At 38.9% G+C, this 20,981-nt stretch overlaps 1 protein-coding gene and 1 pseudogene across 1 annotated transcript in view; both read left to right on the forward strand.

Moving 5' to 3' along the window:
• Positions 1-663: 663 nt before the first annotated feature.
• LOC126007267 (40S ribosomal protein S15a-like) lies at positions 664-1,150 on the forward strand (annotated as a pseudogene).
• A 1,990-nt stretch (positions 1,151-3,140) lies between these two features.
• Positions 3,141-20,981, forward strand: part of CHRNB3 (cholinergic receptor nicotinic beta 3 subunit) — a 28,451-nt gene continuing 10,610 nt past the window's right edge. Inside the window, exons 1-3 of the mRNA XM_049771918.1 lie at positions 3,141-3,335; positions 10,668-10,819; positions 11,732-11,776. Of these exons, the coding sequence (XP_049627875.1) occupies positions 3,281-3,335; positions 10,668-10,819; positions 11,732-11,776 (252 nt within the window). The 5' untranslated portion in view covers positions 3,141-3,280. The remainder of the gene's footprint in view (positions 3,336-10,667; positions 10,820-11,731; positions 11,777-20,981) is intronic.

The raw sequence follows: 20,981 nt of genomic DNA on the forward strand, positions 1-20,981 counted from the left end.
AACCATGGTTCGATCCCCGGGCGTCCCATATGGTCCCCCAAGTCAGGAGCGATTTCTGAGCACATAGCCAGAAGTAACCCCTGAGTGTCACTGGGTGTGGCCCAAAAAACCAAAACCAAAACAAAACAAAATACTGCTAATACATTTTTCTGTGTGCATAATTCCACTACTTGCCATCATCAGTGTATCCACCTCCCTCTCCCAAGGACACTTTCAGCTATCCCTTTCCAAAATTTGGTTGTGTGGATCAGTTTCCCATTCTGTGGCCCTTAGCCATATATATATATATATATATATATATATATATAACATTACATTATTGACTTAGTTATTATACTGAAAATATCAAAACTCCAGGAGTTACCTCTTTTTGGCAACTTTTGTTGTAACTGTTGTTGTTTTTCGGTATTCAATAAGAACTAGTTTATTCCTACTTAGTAGTTGCTAGTGTAGAGATAGTTTAGGTTCAAACCTTGGAATTGAGAAAAATGCTTTATCGCATACACTCTATGTTATATAACATTCATACTGGGATTTGGAGGCAGTATCTATAAGCAAATACTTGTATTTCAATCGCGAAACATGTCCATCCTCACACTAAATGATTTCATGAAATTTAAACAGATTTTCTCTTTCTGCCATCTTTTCATTGCCAGGGGGCACATGAATGTCCTGGCCAATCCCTTCTAGAGTATCAACAAAGTAAAAGAAGCAAAGCGAGTGCCAGGTGCTTATCAGATTGCACTTCAAGGTCATCATGATGTTCCCAACAGTGATGATGAAGCATCATTACATTAGCAAATTTGAAATCAGTGATGATCACAGACTGGGAAAAATAGTTGTGAACCTCTCAGGTATGTTGAACAAATGCAGTGTGATCAACCCCAGATTAGATACATGGCTCAGAAATTTAGAAAAGTAGCAAAATAACTTTCTCTCATCTCATCAGTCTGGTTTCATTGTGCTGAAAACCTCAGCTGTCATCAGGAACCATGAAGAAGCAAGATGAAAACACACAGGAGGGAAAATCTTGAGATTCTTTTCTAGAGTTGTAATTCTTATGAGAAAAGAAAAAGTCTCAATGAACAAAAAAATTTTAACAGATTTGACTTTAATAAGCAAGGTCCTCAAAATTATAGTCTCGTGTTAGTACCTATTGTAGCACGAGAGGTAAGAACCTCTTACCTTGCTTTTTATTGCTTTATCTTTAGGTTACAATATAGAATTTTGAGAATGCAGTTTAACACCTCTATATGTGATCAGGATTCACCACACCACCACCAAAGTTTCTGTGCCATCCACTGCCAGAAAATACCCTGGCCTGTTCCTTCCACCCTTCTCTTTTTCAGGTTACCACCGTCATTTTCACAGAACCTAGGAGTTCATTTTGTTGTTTTACCAGTCTGTTTGTTTTTGTTGTTTATATTCTACATATGAGTGTAAACATCTGGTAACTTTCACTTCCTGACCTATTTCATGTAGCAAACTTACCTCAAGTTTTACCAACTTGATACAAAATCACCAACCATGTACCAGGGATTTTTTTTTTCACTCCATTTATTTTGCCATTTGCTGTTTTGCATTTATTTTATATGGGTCATTCTCACCTGTGAGATAATAGTTCCTCCGCTTTTGCTTCACAGTTTCCTAATAAATCTCCCCTGATTTTATTTTTTAAAGGATTATTTGTGTCATACAGGCACTGACTTTTCTTTTATTTATTTATTTTTTCATGACTATTCACGGTGAGTTTTCTAATAGTTGAAGCTAGTGCTGGTTTCAGGGAATGGTCTAGTTGGGTTTGGATTTGTAATGCTATTTCTGGGCCTAATACAGGCTCCTGGTGCTGCAACAAATTTTCAATAAGAAGATTATAATTCTAGTTTTTATAAGAATTCCGATTTTGATAGTATCCCAACGTATCAGCATTATGGGATTGAAGCTATTCCATCAATCACATGAAGTACTCCACTTTATTTTTTGTTGGAAGTTAATTTGTTGTATAGATGATAATCCTTTAGTAAAGGTATTATTTAAAGGTATTTAAACTGAATATTGGTACTGGCAGAAATGAAGAGAGCCCTTAGGATTAAATATAATTTTTTGTTTTGTTTTGTTTTTTTTTGGGTCACACCTAGCAGCGCTCAGGGCTTACTTCTGGCTTTATGCTCAGAAATTGCTCCTGGCAGGCTCAGGGGACCATCTGGGATGCCGGATGATTAGGTCAGAAAAGGAACTACTATGACAATGATGGTGGGAAGCGATAACTCTGGATAAGAACTAGATGCCGAATGGAGGTAAAGTGATGTACATAATATACGTTCAATAACAGTATTGCAGCAGTAACAATAAAAGTGCCTAAAAGAAAGAAGTGCTTATCATAGAGGCAGGCAGGGGGTTGGAAGAGAAACTGGGGACATTGTTGGTGGGAAGTGGAGACTGGTGAAAGGCTGAATGCTTGAACATTATATGACTTAAATTCAATCATGAACAACTTTGTAACTTTGGCTCTCAGGATGACTTAATGCATTTAAAATAAAAGCAAACCATTGGGATACAGTCTAGGAAAGGGAGGGTTGGAAGTACAGCCAGAGCACATAGGATGATTTGACACCAAAAAGCCTGAGAACACAAGACTTTCAAGTTCAAGATGAAAATAGCATAACAGGAGTAATGTGCATGAAAAATTTTCAGTAACTTTCATAATGTAGGATTAAAATAATTTTCCTCTTTTTTTTGTTTTGTTTTTGGGCGACACCCGGTGATGCTCAGGGGTTACTCCTGGCTATGCGCTTAGAAATCGCTGCTGGCTTGGGGAACCATATGGGATGCCGGGGATTGAACCGTGGTCCTTCCTGTGTCAGCTGCGTGCAAGGCAAACGCCCCACCACTGCGCTATCACTCTGGTCCACACAATTTTCCTTTTGCACACAATCTCCAACTGTCAGAAAAATATCACAGGACTTGCAGAAGGGGATCTCATTTCATCCTTTTTCTACTGCCTGTCAGCCTCTCTTGCGAGAGAGCAAATTAATCAGTCAGGAGTTAGGACCCAGCGAGTGTTCTCAGAAGCCCTGATGGCTGGGAAATCAATGAAATGTTCTTTCAAATACCACGGAACCCAAAGGAGAGGGCTTGAGACATTTTCTTCTCATTTCACGTGCTCACTTGCCTGGAAGGGTTTCCACTTTGGACTTTGGTCCTGCATTTTCTCTCTAAAGCCCCCTTCTAAAGGAAATATTCTGCTGTGTAATTGGCTTCTCCAGCTGAAGCTGACATCATGATGGGGGCAGATTTTATTTTGATGTTCTTCGTCCTTTATGCCACTCCATCAGGTATGCTCAAGTTAAACTTATAAAACAAAATTTTATACTTTTAGGATTACCTAAAGCAATGGGGTCAGGAGAGAACTAGGCATTGCTAACATTCGAATTACAGTATGTAATAAATATATATAGGCATCTTTATATATAAATTCCAAGTGTGGCTCTAAGTCATTCTAAAAATTGCTTATTGCTAAAGAAATCATCTCTACATTTTACAAAGTTTGTGATTTTGCCCTTCATTATGTTATTCATTTGGAATTCTTTATGAGTTTGTTATGAAGACATTAAAGCAGCAAAAATGTTACTAGAATGCACTGTTTCTCAGATTTGTCAAAATATTTATCAAGGAGCATGCCATTTTTCTATATTGACTAATAAATGTGTAGGTATTTTATATTGTCTAGTATAGGCCATCTATCTATACCACACTTTAATTTGTATATAGGTAAATTTAACATGCACAACAAAATATGTATATCAAATGTCTGTGAGTGTTCTCTGTGATCATCATCCAATTGAAAGTCGAGGAATTCTTTACAAATGAGGGCATTAAAGGAGAGAGGAAAGGAGGGTGAGATGAAAGAATATATAGAAAACAGAAAGAACATTACTGAGAAACTTGAAGAAATTATCCTTTGTAGATGCCAATTTTTTAGCTTTGTAGTCATTTGAATTTTTGTCACTTAGGAGTAGAAAGCTCGTTATTGCACTAGAAATCATTGGTACCAGGAGTCAGATAAATAAAAAAGCAATTTTTTCTAGTAGGAATTTGTGTTTATTTATCAAACAAGTATTTTGTACTATGTTCTAATATTGTAATTTTCAGATGGAGAATATAGGTGCTAAGGTTGTTATATCCAAGTCCCATAAATAAATCCTAGATTCATAAGGTCATGAAGCATGCAATCCTAAATATTTTTATGTCATAAACAAAATAATTTTATCATAGCAGGAACTCGAACTAATTACTGACTTGTGTAGTTAACATAAAATCTACCTTCAAATATTCCTAAATATGGCCTCACCAAGTCTTCAAAGCTATTCATCAGTCATTAAAATAATAATGCCTATATAGTTTAACATCTAGTTATATGCCTTTTTTTATGGCCAGGGGACCATATGGGATGCCAGGATTCAAACCACTGCCCATCCTGGGTCAGTTGCTTGCAAGGCAAACACCCTACCAGCTATGCTATCTCTCCAGCCCCAAGAATTTCTCATTTTTACAATGAAATAATTTGCTTACCATTCTTTCTCCCAGAGAAATCATGTAATTGGTTTGCAGAATTATTTAGCATTTACCTTTTGGTCCCCCTATGCATCCCATATGCAACAATGGAATCATAAAACTTCCATTTGTCCTCATTTAGATTGTAAAAGGTAGAGGGTATAACTAGTAAGCCTGTATGCTAAACCCCCCAGAGACTCTCATACTTGTGAAAACTCCTAGATCCATCTGTATCTATGTCTTCTGTACCACTTTTCCTGAGTTCTTTAACTTTACTACTCTCTTTAAAGATGGTTCTTGTTACACAAAACTACGCTTTCAAACTATAAGATTTTTATGAGGCTTTGATGAACCAGCCAGGTAACAGGGTACAGCTTCATGATCTCTTGTATGGCTGATTCATGTTTTATATGTGTTTCTGCTCAAGGGAAATGGAATAGAGTAAAATAATGAGAGAGAGAAGAAATGGAACAGAGGTGTATTTATTTATTTATTTATTTATTTATTTTTGACCTTTTTAAAATGTGTATATTTAGTAAATACTTGTTGAGATTTATAGTATTCTAGGAATGGCTCTAGAATGAGGGAAGAAAGCGAAGTGAAATAAAATTCTAATAAACCCTCATTCTACTATAATTTCATTAAAATTTTATTTTCCCCATATGTAAAAGGTTGAGTGTAGATATCATGTTCATATTTGTTTGTTTTGACAAAGTGGTGGTAATGGAAGGTGAAACCAAAATATAACAAAAGATGTTAAAATAAAAACATGTATCTCTCTTAATCAGACTTGTTAAGATTTTAAAGTCATTTCCTATTTCTCTCCTCCCCTGACTGATGATAAAACAGTGGTGTTTTCAGGGAAATCATAAGCAATCATTAGACATTTCATTTTATTTAGTCTTAGTTTTTTGTGCTTAAATATGAGTCTGTCAAAATCTTGTTGCAAATAGGTGTGAGCCGCTTTAATCTCAAAGGAACTGAATCCTGTCTAATCCCTTAGTAGTTTTAGTTCTGGAAAGTTTTTATTGTATTTCAAGAAACTGAGTAAGGAGATGTCTGCTCCTCCATCAAATGCACATTGTCGGTTCTCTATTTCCCTTGCAAGAGCAAGTGTTAATGTCACATTTGTAACGGATTCATGAGCAGAAATATCCTTAGGGGACCAGAGAGACAGTACAGGGTTAAGATACGTGCTTGTGGGGCCGGGCGGTGGCGCTAAAGGTAAGGTGCGCCTGCCTTGCTTGCGCTAGCCTTGGACAGACCGCGGTTCGATCCCCCGGTGTCCCATATGGTCCCCCAAGCCAGGAGCAACTTCTGAGCACATAGCCAGGAGTAACCCCTGAGCGTTACCGGGTGTGGCCCAAAAACCAAAAAAAAAAAAAAAAAAAAAAAAAAAAAAAAAAAAAGATACGTGCTTGCATTTGGCAAATTGCTGTTCAACTCTAACACCACAGATGATATTCTGAGCATAAATTGAGTGATCCTTGAGCACTGCCAGTTGTGGCTCAGAACCCAAAGTAATAATAATAAAAACATCCTCACAAGCACAGAATATGTGAGTCGCTAGTGCCATTAGCAAGTGTTCTTTATCTGTCTTCCTTGGGAAAGGCTGAATATCTTGCTCATGATCAAATGCTTGGCATCAGAACTGTCAGAACTGTCACATCTCTGAATCTATGTCCAGTGATTCATTGTCAAACAAATGTTGGAGTCTTATTCTAAAAAGTGACATGTGGGGCCAGTGAGGTGGCGCTAGAGGTAAGGTGTCTGCCTTGCAAGCGCTAGCCAAGGAAAGACCACGGTTCGATCCCCCAGCGGCCCATATGGTCCCCCAAGCCAGGGGCAATTTCTGAGCACTTAGCCAGGAGTAACCCCTGAGCATCAAACGGGTGTGGCCCCAAAAACAAAACAAAACAAAAAAAAAGTGACATGCTTAGCAAAGGATACAGATTCCTGAGCCAGCAACAGCTTGGTTGCCTGGAACCTTTTTTCACTCAGCCTAAGTGGACAGAAAACTGGATTTTCTCCAGTGGAGAAAATCACTGGAGTCAAGAGAAAGAGCCCTTGCCTGTCTGTCCGAAACCCCAGTGGATACCCTCAATATCTCCATCATGTTTCCCTCTGCCTAAAGAAATGCTTGTCTCGTCCAAGTAAAAATACCTTGCCAGGGGGGGAAAAAAAAAGTGAGATCAAGATTAGTCTAAGAAAGGGAGAGGAAAAGAAAGGGAAGAAAGTGGTTTTGAGATTAAACAACTTCTTTTACCATCAAAAGAGATGGTAAAAAGCTTTAATAGGAAGCGCCCATCTTCTGCAGGAAAGTGAGAGATACAGAGCAGAAGATGTCTAGGAAGTGAGGGGAGACCATGGACAAGTCTGAAGCTATCTCACACCCTCACTGGAAAGCACTAGATGCTCGATTCTGAGGAAAAAGACCCAGAGTAGGATCCATCGAAGAGGCTACTGGGATGTCTCGAATACAGGCAGGAGATTGGGGTGGAGGGAGATAGTGGGCATTGGTGGTGGAAATGTTGCTCTGGTGAAGGGGGCTGTTCTTTATATGACTGAAACCCAACTCGAATCATGTTTGTAATCACAGTGTTTAAATAAAGGCATTATATCAAAAAATAAAAATAAAATAAAATTGGGGAAACTAATGCCTCCCATATTCCTTTTCCCAAGTATTGCTTTAAAAACAAAACAAAATAAAAACAAAAACAAAGAAGCTATTGGGGAAAGCAGTCTGGTGTCTCAGGTGTCTCAGAGGGATATGCTGTAGGGTTGCAACAACACAGTCACCAATCGTATTTTCCTGAGACGACACATGCCTTATTAGTGACCTGGTTTTAGAATATCACCCTTCCAGACAACTGATTGCTTTAAGCAGCATTGAAGTCCTGTGGAGAGTATAGTTTAACAGCCACACAGTCACAAACTAGAAGCAAGGAGAGTACAGTTGAAGGAGGGAGCAGTCTTTTTGCCCCTGGAATTTTGAAAGAACTTCAGGGATTCATAGAAGAATCACAGTCTTGAGAACCGAGTAGCACGCCTGGCCATTATTCCCTGCTTAGTCCTAAGCACCTCACTTCTCCCCCTTGGTACTCCTGGAACTTTACCAATAAAATGAGAATCAAGATGGTCTTAGTCTTTCCTGATCTATTTTTGCTGCGTTATCATTCCATCTTACCTCTTAATTAAAATTAAGGCTGCAATAATTTTTTTAAATTTTATTTTCTCCCCCTTCCTTTCATTGTTACTAAGGCTATATGGCAGCCACGGAAAGCTAAGGGGGTAGAAAATTCAGAGGATTATGAAGGTCATAAATCTAGAATATCTATTTCAAACTCCCGCAACCAGGAAGTAGGGGCAAAACATGAAAGGTCATACAGGGCTGCGTCTGTCATTCTTCCTATAAACCTCTTCAGAGGCTTGTGTTTGTATCATTTAGCTCTGGACATCATAAGGTTTTCTCCAGTTGAAAGGGATGTGATAGTGGTCCACTTTGACTTCATGTCATGCAGCACTGAATAAATTTAGTACCTTTTCTCAATAAAGAAAGGAAAGCAACAGCCATTATTGTTTTCTAGTGGTCTTTCTTCAATACTCCCTCCAAGGAATAGGACTGCCTATTTAGGGGTGAGGCCTAAGGAAGATAAGTCGGACACTCTTCTCTCTCTAGGGTAGGTCTGGCCAAAGTTTAAAACACCCCTCAGCACCCACAATGTTGTTGCCGCATTATGCTGACAACAGGAACAAACTTAGGGTCCCTACCTTCTGGGCAGGGCAATTTTCAGTTGGGCAGAGAGACATTAAACAAATCAGCATGATCATATATGCATACATAGTCTATATAAGATAGTATTCATAATATAATATGAAATAGGAAGTATCTCTGGATAAGGATAAGGCCTGGGGAAACATTTTTTAAGATTAAGCTGTAATAACCTCCTTAAGGGATAATATTGAGCAAAGATAGAACATAGTGAAGGAGCCACAGACCTCTCAGGACAACAAACTTCCCAGTTCTAAACCTCTAGAATTTCTAGAAAAACAGGCCTTACCCCCTACGGCAGAAGGGGAGAGGAAAGTGGAGGTCCAGGAACTACAAAATCTGGAAAATCATAATAAGAGCTTTGAATATTTTTTTCTAAATTTGATGAGTATTTGAGAAGGGTTTTCCAGTTATCTTCAGCTATTAATTGAGTAATGTCTCTGGGTGCTGAGTTGGAAAGAGACTGAAAAGAGGCACTTGTGGCAGCGATCTCAAAGTAGCACAAAAATGTAAGAGGGGCCAGAGAGATAGCATGGAGGTAGGGCATTTGCCTTGCATGAAGAAGGACGGTGGTTCGAATCCCGGCATCCCGTATGGTCCTCTGAGTCTGCCAGGAGCTATTTCTGAGAGTGGAGCCAGGAGTAACCTCTGAGCGCTGCCTACTGTCACTTTGAATACCTGCTAACAAATAGGTTTTGCCAGTATAGAATTAGGCTATTGAATTTACTAGGTCTAATTCTGTACCCCTTTCATATAAATTTTATCTATTTCTGTAACCAGACCATAAGAAGTTGGTCTTAGCCCCTAGCTAGGAAACTATTCCCTTAGGTTAAGGATATTTGTTATTAGAAAGAAAACCAGGATTCTTGCAATCCCTTAATTTACATCAGTAATAAACCTAGGACCAGGAACTACTTTGATATGTAAGAAATAAGCCTTTGTTTTATCCTCTGGCTATAACTGAACTCTATTCTATTCTGAGATTACAAACCACCTAAAGTAATGTGTATTTGTTTTAAAATCAAACAACATACATTGATAGTTTTTGTACTTTAAAAAGAAACAAATGTGGGCATTCCTTTCATAATATGACTGTCCCTTTAGCCTTTATATACTCCTAGCCTGGAGATTAAAGTTGTCTCACGTCTATTGAAGACACGGGTCCCCATACAATTTATTTTGTGTGGTTTCATTATTTCATATTTCATATTCAGCCGCTCATATACCCATTTTCCTCTCATGAAGGATTTCTTCCCACTAGAGATGCTGAAATGCAAGACGCCTGCAGCACTTTCTAAACCTGTTCATTTCTTGGATGTCTTCATATCTGACAGGATGCACTCAGAGTTGGGACACACTTTTTGTGTGTGTGTGTGTGTGTGTGTGTGTGTGTGTGTGTGGTTTTTGGGTCACACCCGGCAGTGCTCAGGGGTTATTCCTGGCTCCAGGCTCAGAAATTGCTCCTGGCAGGCATGGGGGACCACATGGGGCGCCGGGATTCGAACCGATGACCTCCTGCATGAAAGGCAAACGCCTTACCTCCATGCTATCTCTCCAGCCCCCTGGGACACACTTTTGATGTCAACTAGTGCCTGGTCTGGAGAGGGGAAGGTCTTGAAGTTCAACCTGAGCAAGCAGACACTTCTTCCCTTGGAAAGTTTAGAGAATTTCATTTCTCTCCTGCTCCCTACATGTCTATTAAGGGCTTGGGGATCCTTATAGAGTGGTTTCCTGGCAGCTATCCAACTGATGTGCTTCTTGCTAAGAACTGAAGTATCCAAGTTAGAGGAGGAGGGCTGCACCCCACTCTTCCCTCCACATTGTGGGAGCAGCTCAGATTGTTCTTCCCTTAGGAATGTGAAAATTTTCTTACACAAAATGGGAATGTGGGGACCAGAGCGGTGGTGCAGCAGTACAGCATTTGCCTTGTATGCAGCTGACCTAGGATGGACTGCGATTTGATCCCCGAGTCCCAAATCCTCATACCTGAGCCAGGAGCGATTTCTGAGCGCATAGCCAGGAGTAACCTCTGAGCGTCACAGGGTGTGGCCCCCCCAAAAATAAAAAAGGGAATGTGTACTGTTTTGCTTTCTTTATACTAACCATGGGTTTTGTTTGGGTAAAATTCAGGATATGTCTTGCTTGTGATTATTGCTCTTTATGTCTCAGTGGAGGGGGAATATTTTTCATAAAAAAGTATTTTTGCAGAAAAGTTGTTGTTTTCAAGAGTTAAAGAATGAGCATCTATGCACACAAAGTCACCTTTCTTGAGTTAAATTCTTGGCTGGAAACCCATCAAAACTAACTGATATTAATTCAGGTTTCTTTGTGATTCTCACAGCTTCTGCAGGACTTCGTTCAACAGCTGAAAATGAAGATGCCCTCCTCAGACATTTATTTCGAGGCTATCAGAAATGGGTTCGCCCTGTATTAAATTCAAATGATACCATAAAAGTATATTTTGGGCTGAAAATATCTCAGCTGGTAGATGTGGTAAGTAATCCCTGGCGCTCTGCTTAAAGGAATATATATCCCTTAACCTTTCTGTGAATCTAAAATTAACTTTCTCTTTTTTTTCTGGCCTATGTCTGCTTTTTTCATTTAAAAAAATCACTGAGAGAAAAACCTGCTCCATAATGACAGCGAGATCACTGAGAATAGGAAGAGAAGTATTGGAAAGAAAATTGTCATTGCCACAAGTATTAGTACTGGCTTTGCTGAAATGCCCAGTGTATCCCACTCAGTCCCTTGTGAAGGCTCGGGAAGTGAGGGCTGAGGAGAAGAGTTGATCTGGTGTCTAGAGGCTGCCCAAGCTGATAAAGCACCTACTGGGAGTAAGGGCAGGTGATGACTGTCGAAGTTATGCCTGAGTGACCCCCACCACCCTCTTGATGCCCTTGGACCCCACACCTTTTTCTGAACTCACCCAGACTATAACTATTCTGCTAGTTTTCCTCTTGGACTCACACTTCTGCCATGACTACTTTCCTGGGAAAGAAATCAGAGACCCTTACTAACTCAGCTACTGCAAAATTATCCTGATGTATCCAAGTCCCCAAATAATCCTTTCATGTTGCCTAATCTAAGTTCTCTGCTCTCCCTTCCACACTCTTCACACCAGCTACCTCAGCACCCTCTGGTCTTTGCCCTACTTTGACCCTTTATAATGCTTTCTGAGTTATATAACTTTTTATAAATATATAAATGAATGTGTATAAATTTGCTACTTGCTTTACTTTTTATTTTAGGCAAAATATGCTTATTTTAGGATTCCATGGCATTTAACTATTCTTAAATTCATAATTCAATGCCTCGCACTAAAAGAGGTTATCCTGGTGGGGGAAAAATGTCAAACTCAATTCCATCTAATTTGAATTTATATCTTTTTAATTGTCATTTTCTTAGGATGAAAAGAATCAGCTGATGACAACCAATGTGTGGCTTAAACAGGTAAATGTCAGTCTATAACAGTTCATTGTAAAGCTGGTTGTTTCCATTCTTTTCTATTTTGTAAAACTTCAACTGGAAAATTAAAGAGTTGTGTCTCCTAGGAAGGCTTTTGGGAATGTCTGAGAAGGATTCTTTAAAGTATTTTCTTTTCATAGAAACTCTCTGAGAGGAGGTTATATAAGCTCCAAGCTGCCTTGTTCTCTGGGTTTGCTCCTGGAGGAGGCAGTTCACAGTGTATTCTCAAGAACAACTCTGAGACACAGTTGGGAAGAAGGCAGAAAGACTGCAGGATGCAATTTTCCTTGTTTAGGGCACTGAAACTGGATAGGGAAATCAAATTTTTCTCTTCTGTGGGGAGAATGAGCCTAAACATCTGTTTTCCTGAAAGATAAGCCCAGAAAGGACAAACACCACTACTAACTAAGAATAAAGTGAAGTTCCAAAGTAAATAATGAGTACACATATCCTTAACGGAATGGATCAGACCTTCCTCTTAACCCCTCTCTTGGGGGAGGGGAGGGCAAAGGGGCTCCCAAACAATGCTCATGTGGACTGAGAAACTCCCCTCTTTCCTTTGCATGCAAAGCATGAAGCATTTAACCCCTGTGCTATCTCTTTGGCCCTGTAAACATATTTTCTGAATGGTTTTCTTTTCTCTGCTTAGATAATTGATTTCATCTTCATCTCCATGATGGCCTGTTTCCCAACTCACAGGCATCCATTTAGAGTAACCCTCTAGAGTTGTCAGGAAATCATCACCTTTCCAAATCCCAATTTTATGTTATGTGAAGGAAAATAGTAAAGAAATAGTTATGTGAAGGGAAATAATAAAGAAGCTTCTTTTTTTTTCTGGAAATGAAAAAAAATTTATTTTTGTGTTTAAACATCATTCTCCCACACTCTTGAAAACATGGACCGTCCCCCCCACCGCCCACCTTCCCATAAAGAAGCTTCAAGAATAGATAAAAGTTAGATTTAATTATGTGGTTTTATTTGTTTTTCAGTAACTACTTGTTTGTTTGTTTGTTTTTGAGTTATACCCGGTGATGCTCAGAGGTTACTCCTGGCTAAACACTCAGAAATCGCTCCTAGGTATGGGGGACCATATGGGATGCCGGGGATTGAACCCAGGTCTGTCCTGGGTCAGCGGCCTACAAGGCAAATGCCCTATCACTGCACTATTGCTCTGGCCCCTTCAGTAACTACTTTATAATACTTGTCTATTATCTAATCTCATAGACTTAAAATCTTGGGAAATGTCTTGAATATCACTTCATTTTAGTAAGTACATGACACTTTTAACTTATCTACACTAAGTTATGTGTTTGGGTTAGTCTTTGTTAAATCCTTTCTAGCAATGATTTATAAAGAACATTTTTTATATTATTATAACATTATATTTTATATATTATATAATATTAGATCTCTTATAAAGAGATTTTTCTAGACTTCCTTTACTTCAATCAAATTTCTTCTTCTGGGGCTGGAGAGATAGCATGGAGGTAAAGCGTTTGCCTTTCATGCAAGAGGTCATCGGTTCGAATCCCAGCGTCCCATATGGTCCCCTGTGCCTGCCAGGAGCAATTTCTGAGCATGGAGCCAGGAGTAACCCCTGAGCACTGCCGGGTGTGACCCAAAAACCACAAAAAAAAAAAAAAATTTCTTCTACCTAAACCTTGATTAAAGAATGATTTTATCTTCTATTCTGATCCTTTAACTAGATATATTAGCAAGTTATAAAGTGTCTGTATCACATTTTACTTGAAAATAAAATATTGAGAAGAGAATAATAAGCTAGAATATAAATATAATATAAATAAATTTATTTTTACATACCTCTTTTTCTTCAGCGGCTGATTCCACTGTTAGAATGTAGAACTAGTTGAGGCTAGATATATATTATGTAGGGCATTTGCCTTGTGTATGACTGAACCAGGTTCAATGTCTGGCATCCCATATTGTCCACCAAACCCTACTAAGAGAATAGGTTCCAAGTGTTTCCAGATGTAGACTCTCAGTGTCCCCACTAAAAAATATTTAATTTAGAAGAAGTTGAATTCAAGAGTATCTTGAGTTAATAAAAATAATAAAAATCAGTAAAATGTCCTGCACAAAATTTTCAGAAAGGAGAACTTTACTCTTTTTTTTTTTTTGCGGTTTTTGGGTCACACCCGGCAGTGCTCAGGGGTTACTCCTGGCTCCATGCTCAGAAATTGCTCCTGGCAGGCACAGGGGACCATATGGGACGCCGGGATTCGAACCGATGACCTTCTGCATGAAAGGCAAACACCTTACCTCCATGCTATCTCTCCGGCCCCAGAACTTTACTCTTAATATGTACATAGACTTAAGAAATTAACAAAAATAAAGCAATCTTCTCCTGCCTCCTTCACCAAATGCTTCTTGAGATTAAGCTATTCTTCTCATGCAACTGAAATTTGTGAACTGAGGCTCTTCACCTTTATTTTGAAGGCATTAGGAGCTTTTATTTTTCTTGAGGTTAAGTATCATTTCAACCAAAGAGAACAAAAGGCCACAATTCTTTTAGCCTTAATTATAACCTTGTAAACTACACCCAATAAAGCTATCCAGAACCATAGTGGCCTGGTTAATAACTTGTCAGGTAAAAAGAAACCAAAGCTCTTCAATCTCCAACACACAAATACTGCAACAGAAATGTGTAGGAGTGAGCAAAGCTGACCATTGAAAAAGCAGGTCTGGGTTTAGATTTCTATTTTATGCAAATGATGAGAACCACAGTTTTGTAAGTCATTGCAAATGGTTTGTCATATGTTTTATTTCTCTCTATCACTCTGAATTATCAAAGCTGGTAATTGTTAACAGTGACAGAAAAGTCTAATAATTTATTCAGTTGGAATCCAGTTTTCCCTGGCTGGATTTTCTCTACCATATTAGTCTCACATTAAGCATCAAGAACAGTTTCCAAATATAAGCCAGAATAGAAGAAATAGCTACATTTTATACATCAGCAGAGAAATTGAAATGGCTGCGCAGTGGTTCGTAGGGAGAACCATAGCAAATATTGTCAGTGCTACGCAGTTCACACAGATGAAATTTTGAGTGGGAATGTCACAATAGATATTTGGTGATATGTGTTCTGTGTCAGAGCACAATATAGGAGCAAACAAAAGAGGAATTTTGTGGCAGCATGGGTGATGGACAGGCAAGGTTCTGTGAAACTTAGCATTTCAGCTAAGTTGTGGTGTTATTACACATATTTTTGAAACCATAAAAAAAATAAAATTAAATTAAAAGAAGGGCTGGGGCCAGAGCAGCAGCAGGTAGGGCCCATTTGGTTTTGGTCCCTGGCATCTCATATGATTCCCTGAGCCCCACCATGAGTGACTCGGAGCACAGAACCAAGGGGACCTAGAAATAAAACACAACAAAAAATAGAAGGACTGATAAACACAAGAGAAAAAGGAAAAAAGTGTCTATTTTTATAATTCTATCATTGTGGTTTTACATAGAAAGTAATAAACAGTAATAAACAGAAAGTAATTTCTGTTTCATAGAAAGTAATATGTGGGGTTTGGTGACCACTTGTCAGTGATGTTTGTATTATGCTGGGGGTGTCTTAAGAAATCTCATTTTATTCTCAGAGTCACTTTGTAAGGTGATATTATTATCCCAAATAGAAGATTTAAAAATGATGAAACTTGGGGCCGGAGCGATAGCACAGCCTTAGGGTGTTTGCCTTGCATGTGCTGCTCAGGGTGGACGTGGGCTCGATCCCAAAACAAAACAAAACAAAACAAAGAAACAAAAACCCAACAGCTGAGATACTTGAACCATTATTTGTCTTTTTACTCTTTGTCTTTTCCTTATTCAGAGGAATTCACCAAATTCTCACTAGGATGTCTATTTTCCAGTGCTGGTTGAATGCTGTGACTCTAGTTAATGCTTCTGGATAATGACACAAATTTGGATCAATCATGTCTAGTGAGAATTCTTATTACAAACCATCCATCTTGTTTTCCAAGAGATTTCATAAACATTTCTCAGTCTTTGGGGGCCATGACTAGCAATGCTCAGGAATGACCCTGATGGTACTCAGGGGAATCACGCACAGTGCCAGAAATCAAACAAGAACTGGCAAAAGCAGTCTTCTGTACTAGCTTTGTACTATGACTCTTCCTTCCTGAAGGAAGAAAGTAGGTTCAGTACTCTGTGTTTATATAACACATTTTAACTCAGATACAAAAAACCTTTTACAAGCATTGGGTCCATTTGCAGCCTCTCACCATTGAGGTTGAGAGATATGTTATAGAAGAAAACGGGATAGATTAGGACTGGAAGACAAGTTCATCTGTGATGAGGAAAAAAAATCAAAATACTCCAAGATTCAGTCTCCTTCTTTTTTAGGGGGGTGGGCAGGGTACTACACTCGGCAATATTCAGGGCTTACTTCTGTCTCTGTGCTCATCAGGGATCACTCCTGATGGGTTCCAGGGGCCATATGGGAGACAGGGATCAAACCTGGGTTGACTATATGCAAAGCAGGCACCTTACCTGCTTTACTATCACTTTGGCTCTATAACCCAGCTTCTCAAGTCTGAAGTTTCCACTCCAAACCATATTTCATTTGAACTGTCTTTAAAAAATTACATATATAACTATAATATCTCATAAATGTTGAGCCACTACCACAATCCAGAACTAAATTTCACTTAACCCTAAATTATGATTTTCTAATGAAAAAGCATATATTTTTCCTATAAATAATACTTAACAATTAGAACAAAAGATCTTATAGAATAAATACTTTCCTTCTTATTGCCTCAATTTGCAGTCATTGGGATAGTACAGGGTCTCTAATTTATCTGAAAGTCAAATGTGAAAAATTTTAAATGAAATTAATATTGATTTATTTTAATATTAAAGACAGCAATGAAGTACATTATATGTATTATATTCATATTATATTCAAGATTGTCAATCATGAACTGGGGTTTATCACTAAGGATAGAAAGTGTACAAAGTCAATATAAGAAAACAGATAATGAATGAACCAGATTAACACATAGTATCCGTTCAACCTCTAATGACACAATTGGGAAGGTAGGCACCACCTCTGTTACAGAAGTTTAAGGGTCAAAGGCAGAAGTGTCTTAGCCAAGTTTAAACTTGGAATTTTTACTCCTAGTACAATATGCTTAATTCCTCTTCCTTCCATATCAGGTTTATGTCTTGTATATTCTTAAAGTTTAGCTTGAGGTTTCTATCCAATAAGATCACTATTTGTGCTAAGAATTTTGCTGTTTTGAACAGGACTCAGTTGTTTGAAGAACAATAGTTTAAGATGTGGTCCATGGCAGATAGATTTTACACAGACACTAATATCCTCAGGGACAGGAGAGGAAATTACTCTCAATTCCAGTTAAGCTGGTCACTTGGCATCTCTGTCTTATTTGTTTGTACCTTGTCCAGTGTCTCATGTAGTGCCAGCACAGTAGGCATTATGTAAATGCTGGTAAATAGATTTGACATTTATCTTCAGAGAATATTCAGGTAAAAGAAACAATTCTTTGTCATTAAAAGTTGGTTTTGTAACTAGAAATTGAGCTTCTATATGATCCAGCAATACCACTCCCAGGAATCTACCCTAGGATCACAAAAACACAATGCAGAAAAGCTCTCTGCATTTCTATATTCATCACAGCACTGTTCACAATAGTTAGAATCTGAAAACAACCCAAGTGCCCAAGAACAGATGAGTGATAAAGAAATTGTGGTACATCTGTAAGTGGATTACTATGCATCAATTAGGAAAAATTAAGCCATGAAATATGCTTATACATAGATGAGTAAGAAAGTATTATACTGAGTGAAATGAGTTAGAGAGAGAAGGAAAGACATCGAATAATCACACTCATTTGTGGATATAATAAAAGATAAGATAGTATTGTAACAGTATTGAAAGACAATAGAGATGGGGGTCAGGAGGAGGTCCATGGTAGGAGCTTGCCACAAAGAATGGGGGAAAGTCAATTAGGGCAGAGGAGGGACCACTATGGCAATGATGGTTGAAAATGATCACTTCTGTTTAAGTACTGAGTGCTGAAAGAAGATAAATTGATAGGCATGCTACCCGTTCAGGAACAATATTGCAAAACACCCTGACTAAAGGAAATACAAGGGGGGGGGAGAAGCATGTCTGCCCATAGGCAGGCAGAGGGGAGGATGGGAAGGAAACTGAGGACATTGGTAGAGGAAAGTGTGCACTCTCTCTCCCACACCATTACCCAAAAAGGGAAAGAAATGTGACCTTAATCCATTATAAATCTCATTATAACCTCTACAAGGATCCAAATGCATCCTCCATTTAGCAATGTCCTCATCTGCTTCTGCCTAAATCTTTAGCCTTCTGTGTATTTCTATCTATCACAGTTTTCCTCCCTCCCCTCAGCCCCACTACCCTCCACTCCTTTTTTCCACTTCTCATTTGTCAACATTGCCTTTTGCTTATCGTCCACTGTTCTATATTCTTATAGCTAAACTATCCTTTAGAGCAGGGATCTCAGAAATGATTATTAATCTATTGATTGACTCTTTGCTAGCCCAAGGCACTATTCTAAATGAGTACTAGTCTTGCATAAATTGAGAATGTGCTGATTTCCTAAAATAGTGAGTTTTACAAACCACTACTCTATGACATGTGTAGCTACAACTGTTTTTCCTTCATTTGAAGGTTAGGTAAAGATAACCAATATTTCCTAGTTAAAAGTTCCTCCCAGGTGGCTTACATTAATTCACTTGGAACAATTTTGTGTGTGTGTGTGGGGGGGTAGTTTCACACCTGGCGCCGCTTAGGGATTACTCCTGGCTCTGGGCTCAGAAATTGCCCCTGGCAAACGCCCAATCGCTGTGCCCCAACTTGGAACAATTTTTAGAACCAAGTCATTTACTGGATTTACAACAGGCCATGTTTACAGAATATTAGCTATCCTGCTTTCCCCTTTGTTTTGTTTTTGTTTTGTTTTTTGAGGGGTGGGGTCTTTTGAACATTAGCTCAAAACTAGTGGTATTCAGGGAGCCTTGTAGGCTAGAGATGGAAGAGCCTCCTCTATGAAAAGCTCTAGCTCCAGCCTATTGAGTTATCTTCCTAGATCCTTCTCTTCTCCCTTATGAAATAATCCTGGACTTTGGTGAAGTCTGGCTGTGTTTGGAAAAGAGAGAACTGGATTCAAGCAGTAAATTATTTTATTTGCAGCATCCTTCATGTTCTAAAGAGAGTGAACAAACTCGACCCATTGACTGTGGGCTTGACACAATGAGAGGGGCTCACTAAGAGTGTTCTTAGAGATTGACCTGCAGTGTCAGAGCACCAAGTTTAGGTACAGAAGAGCTGAGATTTTTTTTAATTGCAAAAGACAGAAAAGAGCCAGAGAGATAGCACAGCGGTAGGGTGTTTGCCTTGCACGAAGCCTATCCAGGACGGACTGTAGTTTGAATCCCGACATCCCATGTGGTCCCCTGTGCCTGCCAGGAGCGGTTTCTGAGCGCACAGCCAAGAGTAACCCCTGACTACCGAGGTTGTGGACCCCCTCCCCAAGAAAGGGAAAAGACAGAAAAATCCAAATCAACTGATATGAGCAAAAAAGAACTGCATGGCTTTCATGATGAAAAATCCTTGAACAAGAGGTCTCTTCCTACAGCCTGCTCTGAGGGACTCAGGAAATATTCCAAAACCTCGTGCGCTGCTTGGTGTGCTTGGGTAGCTTTACCCTCATCCAAGTCTCCCCCTAGGCTCCCCATGGGCCTCCCCATAGCTCCAACCTCAAAATACCTCCTAAATTCAAGGTTAGCTGAAGTTTTTTTAATTAGCCTAGAAGTTCCAAGGCATCTTATTGTTTCTGAAGTCCTGGGAGGCAGGTCTGAGGGAAGTAAGAATCAAATCTGCCCATGACGACGACTATATAGCAATAGTATGAGATGTTTCTCTAAGAGGACGACATGTCCACTTTGCTTCCTAATCCAATTTTCTTTCTTTTTTTTTTTTTCCAATTTTTTTTTTTTTTTTTTGGTTTTTGGTTTTTGGTTTTTGGGTCACACCTGGCGGTGCTCAGGGGTTACTCCTGGCTCTCTGCTCAGAAATAGCTCATGGCAGGCACGGGGGACCATATGGGACACCGGGATTCGAACCAACCACCTTTGGTCCTGGATTGGCTGCTTGCAAGGCAAACACCGCTGTACTATCTCTCTGGGCCCTTTTTTCCAATTTTCTTTCTAAAAAAAAATCTCTTGACATGTCAACCTCCCAGAGTCTTGCATAAATGGAATTCAACTTGTTGTGTTTTATTTTAATCTATCCTTTGTGTATCCCATTGTTCATATCTGAATTTGAACATAGTGTGGTATATTTATTTATACAATACCCCAATTTTGATCATTTATTTAACTATTAAGATAAGTTCTCAGCTTATTTTTTTAACAGGGAAGAGATGCTATGTTACTATTTTAGACTGGGTCTATAGTCAACTGGATTTATAGCTGTCAATATCATAAATATTCTTGAGAGTATACCCATGGGAAGCTTGATAAAACAATGAAGAATTTTGAGTTACAGGTTTTTTCCACAGTACAGCAGTAGGGGCAGGGAGAGAGGGTACAAGATATGACTGTAGAGACACCTTATCTTTAATACTATATCACAGTCACCAGGCTGCAGCCTCCAGAGGACATCATTCTGGTCATTATTGTTGATGTACCTCCTGAGGTGTGATTGACAGACAGCCCAACTCAGTCTCCATCCTTTTAGACTACCCTGAACCCACAGTTGAACCCACAGTTGCCTCTTCTAATATGACATTAATTATAATAGCTTGCAGATTATTGGGGGTAAAGCATTAATAAGTATAAGGTTCATAAGCTTGTTTTTAGTACATTATCAACTCTCAAAAATGCCATTTTAATTATCAAAAGAAATAAAATATTTTTATTTTTAAAATAATTTGTGGCAAAGTGATGCATTTAAAAATAAGTCATAGTTTGGGGTGGGATACTACATTCGAAACCAAACCTCTACAGGGGCTGAAACAATAGAACAGTGGGTAGGGTATGTCTATAGTATGGGCTGACTTGAGTTTGATCTCTGGCATCCCAATAAGGTCCTCCAAGAACTTCCAAGAGTTATCTCTAAGTGCAGAAGGAGGAATAATCCCTGAGCATCACCAGGTATGCC

The sequence above is a fragment of the Suncus etruscus genome, chromosome 4 (assembly GCF_024139225.1).
Source record: "Suncus etruscus isolate mSunEtr1 chromosome 4, mSunEtr1.pri.cur, whole genome shotgun sequence".
NCBI classification, from domain to species: domain Eukaryota; kingdom Metazoa; phylum Chordata; class Mammalia; order Eulipotyphla; family Soricidae; genus Suncus; species Suncus etruscus.